This window comes from Podarcis gaigeae, assembly GCF_964106915.1.
Source record: "Podarcis gaigeae genome assembly, chromosome: 14".
Taxonomy (NCBI): Eukaryota; Metazoa; Chordata; class Lepidosauria; order Squamata; family Lacertidae; genus Podarcis; species Podarcis gaigeae.
The window spans coordinates 2,446,107-2,458,445 of record NC_139690.1 but is presented as its reverse complement, the minus strand read 5'-3'; the positions used below and the strand labels follow the sequence as shown (position 1 = coordinate 2,458,445).

General features: G+C 48.2%; 1 protein-coding gene across 9 annotated transcripts in view; it reads right to left on the bottom strand.

Moving 5' to 3' along the window:
* The window catches only part of TJP1 (tight junction protein 1), a 340,092-nt gene that overhangs the window by 257,338 nt on the left and 70,415 nt on the right, over positions 1 to 12,339 (bottom strand). For all 9 annotated transcript variants that reach the window (XM_083712144.1, XM_083712153.1, XM_083712154.1 and 6 more), the window contains one exon: positions 3,119 to 3,251. In XM_083712144.1, the coding sequence (XP_083568270.1) occupies positions 3,119 to 3,251 (133 nt within the window). The remainder of the gene's footprint in view (positions 1 to 3,118; positions 3,252 to 12,339) is intronic.

Below are 12,339 nucleotides of genomic sequence, written 5' to 3'. Positions count from 1 at the left end.
ATGGAAACACATTTTCACTCAGTTAGAAGCTGGTTAGGGTTGTCACACCCAAAGCACAGCACTTCAAAATTCAGCATACATAAGCCAAGTTGAATCATCCGGTTTCAAGACGGGTAAGACAGACTATGTTTTGCAGCCAAACCGGCAACACAGGAAGGTAACTCACATATCTGTTTTCACCACATACCACATACCACCTCACACACAACTTCAAAGAGCACATAGCACTAAATATTCAGGTGAGCCAAGAAGCAGAGTGACAGATTTACCTGACACCTCCCACTCCTACTAATGAAATCCCCTCAATGGCCAGCAACTAAGACATGTGCCCATGCCTGAAGAGTATACATGGGGCGTGGGAGAGAAAGGCATATTGGGTAGGGAGATGGAGTGGGTTTCCATCACCACAAAAAAGTTGGACTCAAAAGGAATCAAGTGATTGGCTGTTTGCTTCCCTTGGATCAAGCCAAGTCCCCAAATTTTATGGTGCAAGTTTCCCTGGAGTGGAGGAAGACAAGCATAATGTTCCCTTCCCTTCCCCACATTGGGTGTGTGTGTGTGTGTGTGTCTCCTTGGGATATGTGTACAAATGTGGCATGTGAATGTGTGGAAGTGCTTCTGTGTGTGAGATGGGTATGCCTGCGTTTTGGGGGGAAAGTGCGCATGCACATGAATGCACGTCTGCTTGGGGGTGGAAATGTTGGGGTGGGTTTCCATGATGTCCAGCAAATGCAGCACGTCTGCCTGTAGAAACCCTCTTTTTTCCTTGGTCCATGAACATCCAGGCAGGATCAGTTTGGTTATCCTCCTCTCCTCCCTGATAACAACAACACAGTTTGATTTTAAGCAATTTGCAAGCCCTGAGATTCTGTATTCCTTCTCGTCTGTCACAAGCAATCCGTTTTTTTATAGCACAAATGCAATTCACCTGAGTTTGACTCTGAACCACATCTGCAGCTTTCATCACCTTTTCATTGTATGCAAATTAAAGTTCTTCTTCATCCAAGTTGCCTGATTCAAATCTCAGAAGAGACAAGGTGGGGAGGGAACTCCTATCTTTGGGTCCACCTAAAAGGAGCCTTGTACATCACCAGGAAGGAGCAAAAATTGTCCAAGAGAAATGAAAATCAGATCCATTGCCTCCTCACTTAGCTACATTTAAGTGTTTCTTTCCTGGCTCCCTTTAAACTTTAATAGATAGCTCACATACAATTCTCAGGTCTTTGGATTCCAGTTCAGTATTGAAATAGACTGTCTTTACCCCTGGACAACCTCTTACCACTGAGACTGAGGACCAAACTACATGTTACACACGTGTGTGTGTGTATTAGCATGCACATAATTTTGCAGCTGAAAATTGTTCCTAATGACATATGGTTTGCCCTTGCCTGCTCTTGTATTATCCTAGTTTGTTCTGTGGAATATACTAGACAAGATGAGGGATATGTGAGATTGGAACCCCTATCTGAAAGAAAATGAGTCAAATAGGGTCAGAAAGAGGTTTGGATCAAGACTGTTTTTTTGTTTATGTTTTAACCTGTTGCCCCTGTTTTCCCAGTGAAAATTGTGTTTTCCCCAAGCTGCTCTTTGCCTTCCATAGGATTTTCCCACTCTCTGGGCCATTACCTAAACTTGTATCTGAATGATGTATTGCAGAGGTCTTTGGTCCCTGAGTCAGCTGCTGGGGTTAAACCTAGAACATGAAGAGCCTCCTGGATCAGGCCCATGGCCCACGTGGTCCAGCAGCCTGTTCCCACAGTGGTCAGCCAGGGAAGCCCCAAGCAGCACTCTCCCCTCCTGCTTTTTAGAAACATTACTGCCTGATAGTGGAGGTAGAAAGTGGCCACCCTGGCTAGTAGCCACTGCTAGGCTTCTCCTCCATGAATCTGTCCCATCCTTAGATAAAGCCATCACAGCCCCCAAAGGGAGCAAGTTCCAGAGTTCAGCTGCACGCTGCATGAAGAAGTCATTTCTTTTATCTGTCCTGCATCTTCCAACATTTACCTTCCTCGGATGTCTACGAGTTGAAGCATTAGGAGCAAAGAAGAAAAACTTCTCTCTATCCACTTTCTCTACCCATGCATAATATAATACATTTTATTTTATTCATTACATTTCTACACTACACTTCATCCGAGGATCACAGGTCACCTCTTACTTGCCTCTAAACTGAAAACTGAAAAGGAAGCTCCATTTTCACACCTAGAAAACTTCAGCGGAGAAAAACAACAAATATGTATTTGCTGCTAACTTTGGCAATGTGATGTTAAGCGTGTGCCGATGAAATTGACTGCAATGATAGCCAACAGGCATTATTAAAATATTTGTGACCAAACTGAGCATTTTTCTGCTGAGTGCAATGTCTAGGCATGTCACTGTAACCTAAAAGGTTGTTAAATTTTCCTAATTAACAACCACAAAATTTCGGGAAAAAGCCTGGTATCTCTTTCTTTCAATGCATGTAAAGAGCATTGAAGCAAATGTTATTTCAGTTATAACGGTCACTGTGTTTCATAGGAACCAAAACATAATTTGCAAATTGTGTATCAGTAAGCAATTATACAGCATTGTCCAAAGATGTCAGAGAGCACAAAGCAACTCCAACTCAGATGGGGAGCTCCACGTGAGCAGGTGCTTTTTTGCCTCAGTGGAGCAAGAAGCAACATCCTGCATGCAGCTCTGGCATATATTATGGCAAAGGAGGAGCCAATAATGCTGCTGGATTTCATCACTTCAGATCGCTGCAAGGAGGTACCCAATGAGTGAATGCTTTTATATGTAAATGTATGCATGTCAGTCATATATTTTTCTCCCACAGACCAGCAATCAGTCATGTGGCTCCCCCTTCCTGAAGTCTAGAGTGGTACAGTCCAGAAACAGTTTCAGCTTCTCATCTGCTGTTTGCATGAACCTCGAGAGGTCTGCTCTGGAAGGCTGGGACTTTTCACAGGCACATTCACCAAGAGTAATGCACAACCAGCCACTGATTTAACCATATGGATAGATATATGCTGTGAATGAATGAAAAGGAGGTGAAAACCTTTTTCATATTGTCTGATTAAGGGGAGATTCTCAGGAACATCAAGCAAAAGGAAGGTAGGACAAATCATGTACTTACATTGAACTCACAGAAATCAAGGCTATCGAGGCTTTTGCTTCTATGTATTCTCCCTTTTATTCTTCTTAGAGAAGGCTTTCCTTGGCTTATACTACAATTAGAGCCAGTGGGATTTTCAGAGGATGGCGTTACCCTGTTGGAGAGAAATGACAACATTTTTAAAAGAAAGAAACCCTGTTCTCAACACCACACAGGCCTAAATCCTTTGTCCTCATACCCTGTACTAACCAAGCCTAGGTACATTTTCTGAACTTGTTTTCTGCTGCTGCTAAGCAGAACCTTTTTCTGTCCAATGACCACCCTTTGTCATGGGCAGCCTTCCAGGGTCTGCAGAACAGAGGTGGCCACTGCCAGAGGCCAAAGTAGGTGTGGTGAGAAGCAAAAGCAGGCAGAGCAGTGAGCAGGACTTCCATCTTTGGGCAGTGGGCTCTATTTCAACCAGGCAAAACCAGGGTGTTCCTATACACACAAACACAGACACCTTTCTCCATCCTTCATCCAGACAAGCAGCAGGTGCTATCACAGCTCAAGGACACATTTCAGCTCTGCAAAAGGAGTCAAGGAGGGTGCGCAGCAGGCCAGTGAGGGTATGGCCTGAGGGCAGTTCGGCGGGCCAGAGGGAGAGGCCTTGGGGCTGCGTTCCACCTTCAGGTCAGAGGTTCCCCAATCCAGTTCCCAAGGGCACAGCCCAGACTGATGGGTCCAAAATACAAGCGGGGTTTTGACTGAATGTCAGGAGGAACGCAGAGTGGATGAGCTATTTGACAGTGGAGCAGGATGCTTCAGAAGATGGTGCACTTCTTCATCAGAGGTTTTAAGCAGAGCCTCGACTACCACCTACGAGGGGTGCTGGAGCAGCTGATTTGGCCTATCACGGAAATAAACGCATACTCTTTCCATTGTCTCAGTTTCCATCCCTGTCCTCTGTTTTCCCCATGTCAAATCATGGAGTATAATTGTCCTGTCCTCTTATACTTTATAAAGTACTCTGCACATTGATGGTACTATATAACAAACGACAAGTTACCACAGGAATGAATAAATAAGCAAGGAAGGAAGTGCGCCATTTTGACTATCCTTGAAACCCGTCCAGGGAGCACCTGGGCCTCGGAAGACAGCCAGGGCTCCAGAAGGCAGGACCAAGACTAATGCAATGAAGCAGATTTTGGCTAAACATTAGGAGGAACTTCCACAGTGCCTGGGGAAGTGGAGGGCTTTCCTTTGCTGGAGGTAGCCTAAATAGAACCATCTATCACAAATGCTGTCATTTCCAGATACTTGCACAGAGCAGGAGGCTGGACAATATGACCTCCAAGGTTCCTTCCAACTCTGCCAATTCTGTGATTCTGTAATGGCAGGTTGATATGAGAGCAAGCATTCATTCAGGGACCACTGTTTGTAGGGCTTCAAAGGTAAGCACTTAAGAATGCCCATTTTATCAGCATGCAAAAGACTCTAAAGTACAGACCACTCTTTTATGTGCAAAGCAAACCTGGGGATCCTCTCAGCTTCAAGAACCAGAACCCTTTGGTAACAAGACAAGGACTTTAATATGTTTTTAAATAGCAACGTGGATAAGGTTTACTTATGCTTCAGCATCAGTAACAGCCACAGGAATAATGCTTAACCTTTCTATAGCATGCTGCAAGTACTTCGTGCATTATCGTACAACAACCCTGTAAAGCTGGCTTAGCTGGACTATCCCTGCCATAATTATGCTGCAACTCAACCACAGAGCTTATGCTTTCATGCAGAAGGTCCCAGATTCAATCCCCAAACTCTCCAGCTTAAACAATCAGAGGGTGACTCCACCATGGGAGCAGGGTCAGGGCAGAGGAGTGCTAGAGTCCTGTGTAGTCAAGTTGTGTGGGATCAGTTCCAATCTATTACCTTCGAGGATGTGGACAGGCTGCTTGGACGAGTGAAACCAACCACCTGTCTCCTTGATCCTTGCCCATCCTGGCTCATAAAAGCGAGCCAGGAAGGGCTGGGCGATGGACTCTGTGAGGTGATGAATGCTTCCCTTTGTGAGGGAGCCTTCCCAGACCCACTGAAAGAGGTGGTTATTAAACCGATTTTTTAAAAAACGCATATTTGGACCTGGCCAATATAGCCAACTATCACCCAGTCTCAAATTCAGTGGGTGGTTGCTGAACAACTCCTGGCATGCTTGGAGGATGCACACCATTTGGATCCCTTCCGATCGGGATTCAGGCCTCATCATGGGACTGAAACTGCCTTGATCTCTGGGAGGCTATGAACAAAGGTGAGAGCTGTTTCCTAGTTCTGCTGGATCTCTCAGCGGCCTTTGATACCATCGACCACAACATCCTTCTGGAGCATCTAGAGGGGCTGGGAGCTGGGGGCACTGTCATACAGTGGTTCCGTTCCTTCCTCCTGGGCCGTGTCCAGAATCGGTGGTGGGGGATGAGTGTTCAGACCCCATGGCTCTCACTTGCAGGGTGCCTCAGGGTTCCGTCCTCTCCCCCATGCTTTTTAACATCTACACGAAGCCACCGGAAGAGAGCATTAGGAGGTTTGTGCTGGGTGTTCATCAGTATGAGGATGATACTCAGCTCTACCTCTCTTTTAAATCAGAACCAGTGAAGGCAGTGATGGTCCTGTGTGTCTGGAGACAGCTGGAGGATGGATGGTGGCTAACAAATTGAGATTGAATCCTGACAAGACAGAAATACTGTTTTTGAGGGTGGGGGTGGGCAGGTGTGGGGGACTCCCTGGTCCTGAATGGGACAACTGTGCCCCTGAAGGACCAGGTGTGCAGTCTGGTAGTCATTTTGGACTCACAGTTGTCCATGGAGGCACAGGTCAATTCTGTGTCCAGGGCAGCTGTCTACCAGCTCCATCTGGTACACTGGCTGAGACCCAACCTGCCTGTGCACTGTCTTGCCAGAGTGGTGCATGCTCTAGTTATCTCCCGCTTGGACTACTGCAATGCGCTCTACGTGGGGCTACCTTTGAAGGTGACCCAGAAACTACAACTAATCCAGAATGCAGCAGCCAGACTGGTGACTCGGAGTGGCCGCTTAGACCACATAACACTGGTCCTGAAAGACCTACATTGGCTCCCAGTACGTTTCCGAGCACAATTCAAAGTGTTGGTGCTGACCTTGAAAGCCCTAAACAGCCTCAGCCCAGTATACCTAAAGGAGCGTCTCCACGTTCAGCCCAGACACTGAGGTCCAGCTCTGAGGGCCTTCTGGTGGTTCCTTCCCTGCAAGAAGTGAAGCTACAGGGAATCAGGCAGAGGGCCTTCTCAGTAGTGGCACCCGTCCTGTGGAATGCCCTCCTGTCAGATGTCAAGGAAATAAACAACTACCTGACTTTTAGAAGACATCTTAAGGCAGCCCTTCCCTCTTTAGGGAAGTTTTAATGTTTGATGTTTTATCCCATTTTTAATATTCTGTTGTGTACCACCCAGAGTGGTTGGTGAGGCCCAGCCAGATGGGTGGCGTATAAAAAATTATTATTATTATTATTATTATTATTATTATTATTATTATTAATTATAGCTGGTAAGGCCAAAGACCTTTCTGCGACTGATTCCACAGAGACCGACTGCCAGAGACAGTAGACAAGAAATTAGAGAGGATGACTTAATATAAGTGTCAGGGAACTGCCATCGGAGGGACAGGTGGTGGAGAGGCTCCAGGAGAATAGGAGAGACTCTACAGCAGAAGAAGGAACCAGTAGGGGGAGAGCAGGAGTTCCAGCGGAAAGGGAATCGGGGGAGAGGCTCTGGGATACTTCTAGTGAGAACAGTGAGGAAGTAACAAGACCCCCTTTAGCAACCCCCACCCCTCGCCGGAAGCTGTCACGCAGAGAGTCCAGGAGGCGCATGTCCGTCAAACAGCTTTTATGTTGGAGTAAGTTCCGTAGACGCCCGCTGTCGGATTCTACCAGCGACTGACGGAGTCATGCTTTGGGGGCTCCGTTAGTGCCTAGGTTTGGGTGACCAGCCAAACCCCAGAGGGATCAAGCTTTTACGCACAAGCAGCTCATTATCCCATCATAGCAATCCGACAGTCTTTGAAAGCAGCTTGTGCAAGCAGAGGGCATCATGAGCGAACCAGCCGGAACCGGAGGAGCTGGAGCTGGAGCAGGTCCAAGCCTGGAAGAAAGGTACAGGGCGTTGGAGGTCCAGCTCGCGCTGCAAACGGCGAGGCTCGAGGAGAGGAGGGCTCAAGATGCGGATAAGGGAAAAACCACCCCACTTGCCAGAAAGGTGCCTGGATTGGTGCAGAAATTTGGGGGGGATCCCAGGAACTATCAAGCCTTTAGGACAGAGATGCAATATGCTCTCAATCTACTGTTTGATGACTTCCCCGATGAGAACTCTAGAGTGGCGTACGTGATTGGCCATCTAGAGGGAGGGGCGAGGGACTGGATTAGGCCCCTGATGGCAGCCAATAATGAAATCTTAAAGGACACAATGAAATTTTTTCGCGCCATGGACTTGATGTTTTCCAGCGAGATTGAGCAAGGGGTGGTGCGCAGGCAGTTAATGGCGTGTAAACAGGGGAGCCGATCTGTACGTGAGTACTGGACTGAGTTCACCATGCTGATTCATAGACTGGGGTGGGACCTTGCGAGTGAACCTATTCAAATGCTGTTTGAAGAAGGGCTCTCTCCGGCAGTGAAAGATGAACTTTCCCGGGCGCCTAGGGCGGAGTCTATGGACCAGCTGACTAAATCTGCGCTGTCCATAGGAGCGCGCCAGGAAGCCAGAGCTTTGGAAAAGCGGGAGGGAAAGGGGGAACGTTGGAAGGACTTCCGCATTCCGGAGATTCCGGAGCAGCCTTTCCCGCCAGCAGAGCCGATGGAACTTGGAATAGCGCGCGCGCAGTTTCAAACACCAGTGAGGGGCGGAAGAAGGAGGGAAAGAGCGCCAAGAGATGTTATCTCTGCCAACAGCCAGGTCACTTTGCCAGAGTCTGTCCGCAAAGGAAGGAATGGCAAGGGATGGCGGGAACTGTTGGGGGAAAGGAGGAAGAAGAAATCAAGGAGCAAGTAAAAGCCAACGCCTGGCTGCCAACATCAGAGCGCAGCAGCCAGGCCAGGGAGTAGTGAATGTGCCCACGCCAGAACCTCCAAGACCAGCGCTTGTGATAGAGGTGTTGCTGGAACTGGCAAACGGACACCCACTAAAGATAAAAGCGCTATTGGATTCAGGTAGTTCCTGTAATTTCATGAGTAAGGAGTTTGCAGCTGAACACCAGATACAGACTATCCCATTAAGTAAGCCTTTGCAGGTTACCACGATTGATGGGAGGGAACTGTTGGGAGGAGAAGTGAGCCAACAGACTGTGCCAATGATAATGAGGGTGGCAAGACACACAGAACTGATAGCGTTTAACGTAGCCACCTTGGGAGGAGCTCCTATTATTTTGGGAATGAGCTGGCTGGCGCTACACGATCCGCTAGTAGGCTGGCATCAGAGAGTGGTTTCCTTTGGATCAGCACATTGCCTAGAACACTGCAAGGAGGGAGAGGCTCAGGCAGGGGCCAGGGCCACTCTAGCAGGGATGGAATTGATGGACAAGGGGAAGGTGCCACCACAATACGCTGACTTGATTGACGTCTTTAGCGAAAAGGAAGCAGATAAACTGCCCCCGCACAGACCCTTTGACTGTCAAATCAACTTACTCCCAGGAGCACAATTGCCAGTGGGCAAGCTGTATGCAATGTCAGACAGTGAGATGCAGGAGTTAAGGGAGTTCATTGACAAGAACCTCAAGCGAGGTTTCATCAGAGAGTCACAAGCGGTGGGGGGCAGCCCAGTGTTCTTTGTGGACAAAAAAAACACGGGTAAACCCAGGCTTGTGTGTGATTTCAGGGCCCTAAATGCAGTGTCAGAACCAGTGACGTTCCCTATGCCTAGAATTGATGACATTCTGACACGTGTGAGAAAAGGGAAAATTTTTACCAAGCTGGACCTTAGAGGGGCATATAACTTGATACGTGTGAGAAAGGGGGATGAGTGGAAAACCACTATGTTCACCCCCTTGGGGGCCTTTGAGTACCTCGTTATGCCCTTCGGTCTACAGGCGGGCTCGGCCTGTTTTCAATCGTTCATGAATCACGTCCTGGGGCCATTGCTCTACAAGAACTGCGTAGCGTTCTTAGATGACGTCCTGGTATACTCAGAGAATGAGGAGCAGCATGTGCGAGATGTAAGAGAAGTACTGAGCAAACTGCGAGAAAATCGGCTGTGGGTGAAACTGGAGAAGTGTCAGTTTCATACCAGGGAGGTGGAATTCCTGGGGTACCGGTTGTCTGACAAGGGATTGGCCATGGATCCCAGCAAGGTTCAAGCGGTACTGGAATGGAAAACACCAAAGACCAAGAAGGACGTGCAAAGATTCCTGGGCTTCGGAAACTTCTATAGGAAGTTCATCAAAAACTTTGCCCATTTAACAGCGCCCATCACGGATTGTCTTAGCAGCAAGAAAAAATTTGTTTGGACGGAAGAAGCGCAGCGGGCGTTCGAACACTTAAAGCAGGCGTTTGCGTCGGAAGAGCAACTTTTGCACGTAGATCTACAACAACCAATGAGGGTGGAGACTGACGCGTCAGACCGAGCGGTGGGGGCCGTGCTTCTCCAGCCGGGAAAAGATACGTCCGAATGGAGACCGTGTGCGTTCTTCTCGCGGAAGTTGAACAAATCCGAGAGGAACTACACAGTATACGACCGAGAACTGCTCGCCATTCATGAAGCATTCCGGAGATGGCGGCACTTGCTGATTGGGGCGCAGCACAAGGTTCAAGTCCGAACTGACCACAAAAATCTGGAATACTGGAGAACAGCACGAGTGCTGAACCAGAGACAAGTGAGATGGGCCCAGGAGTTCTCCAAATTCCACTTTGAGATTCGTTACGTGCCAGGCTCCGAGAACGTGAGGGCGGACGCTCTCTCCAGGAAACCTGAGTACTTAGAGGGGGAGGGAGCGCCTGAGGCAAGGCATGTAATCCCTGAAGACCGCTGGGTGTGTGGGGCGGCATTGGTGGGGCAGAGGGAACTGATAGAGGGTACTGAGAACGATGAATACGCCCAAGAGAAATTCAGAGAACTCAGGAGGACAGAGGAGAACACAGGGGGGTTTGAAGAAAAGAACGGGGCGTTGTAAAACAAATGGGCAAGCGGAAAGGGCAAACAGGATTTTACAACAATACCTGAGGTGTTATGTAAAAGACAGAGAAAATGATTGGGTAGATAAGTTACCTCTGGCAGAATTTGCCTACAACAACGCGGAGAACGTGTCCACAGGGATGAGTCCTTTCCTGGCAAATTATGGGTGTCATCCCCGGGCATTTCCAGGAGAAGGAGGGGAGAGGTGGAGCGTGCCGGCGGCGGAACACTTTTTTGAAGAGATGGAAGCGATCCACCGTCAGCTTCAACTTAACTTAGAGAAAGCCAAGGAAGAATATAAGAAACAAGCAGACAGAAATAGGAGGGAAGGTGAAACTATAAGGGTGGGAAACCGGGTGTGGCTATCCACCCAAGGACTACTGTTCAAGGGAGGGAGTAAGAAATTGAGACCCAAAAGATTGGGACCCTTTGAGGTCATACAGCAGGTCAACCCAGTAACATTCAAACTCAGACTGCCCAGTCACATGAAATTGCACCCAGTATTTCACAGGTCATTACTGTCGCCGTACCGAGAGGGACGTGAGTGGGGGGAGCGTGAGAGAGAGGTCACCCAAACGCCCGTGATAGAAGAGAGAGAACGTGACATGAACGCGGCAGGAATCATTGATTCCAGGTGGAAGGGGAATCAGGTGGAATATCTGGTAGAATGGGAGGGGGAAGTTGAGTCGGAAAACACTTGGGTACCAGCAGAGTTAGTCAAGGACGAGGTTTTAATAGAAACATTTCATCAGCGTTTCCCAAAAAAACCGCAACCCGTGGCACGATTTAGAAGGGAACACTTTGGGACCACCGATGAGGAAGGGGAGTTTGAAGGGTTCCCAGAGTCAGGGGTGGGTGAGGAAGCCGACTCCGACGAAGAAGAGGAAGACGAGGAGAGAGACGGTACGCCGTGGTTAGAAGTGTTTGAATCCTCGGACGACGAGGAGAGTTCCTTCCGGGGCTTTCCGCCCTCACCGCCAGTGGGAGAGGAGGCGGGGGGGGGGTGAAGGGGGCCCTGGGGGGGAGGTGGATGTCAGGGAACTGCCATTGGAGGGACAGGTGGTGGAGAGGCTCCAGGAGAATAGGAGAGACTCTACAGCAGAAGAAGGAACCAGTAGGGGGAGAGCAGGAGTTCCAGCGGAAAGGGAATCGGGGGAGAGGCTCTGGGATACTTCTAGTGAGAACAGTGAGGAGGTAACAAGACCCCCTTTAGCAACCCCCACCCCTCGCCGGAAGCTGTCACACAGAGAGTCCAGGAGGCGCATGTCCGTCAAACAGCTTTTATGTTGGAGTAAGTTCCGTAGACGCCCACTGTCGGATTCTACCAGCGACTGACGGAGTCATGCTTTGGGGGCTCCGTTAGTGCCTAGGTTTGGGTGACCAGCCAAACCCCAGAGGGATCAAGCTTTTACGCACAAGCAGCTCATTATCCCATCACAATAAGGCAATTTCATAAGTTTCAATGAAGGCTTTTGACTCTCAAAGAGAATTAGAAAAATTAATGGAGGACAGGGTTATGAATGGCCAGTAGCCATGATAGCTGCATGCAACTTCTAAATACCAGTTGCTGGGAATAAGTAGTGGGGAGATGACTCAGGTCCAATTTGTAGGCTTCCTGCATGTATCTAGTTAGCTACTGTGAGAAGAGGATGCTGGCCTAGACAAGCCTTTGGTCTGATCCAGCACGGCTCTTCTTGCATCCTGATTTTTGCCTGGGTGGCTTCACCAAACCTATAGGAGGTTCAATTCAGGACTGAATGGAGCATTTTGCATGGGCATTCATCAACAAACATGCATTGTAGAAGCCAAGCTTTATTGCCTCTTTGAGCCAAATAATTTTAATGCCATCTTGAGAGGAATTAATTCAGTGCTTTATTTTTATTTTTTTAAGAAAAATCTTAACCTCTTCTTGCCTTCATTGGAGGAAATTTATAAATGAGCAAATTATTCCATTTTTAAATTTGTGTTAACCTTCTGATTGCAGTGAGATTGCTGCAGCAAGATAGCAAAAGCCACATTAATAATTATGTTGTGTAGGCAAAAACAAATAAACAAAACTTCATTTTTAATCAAT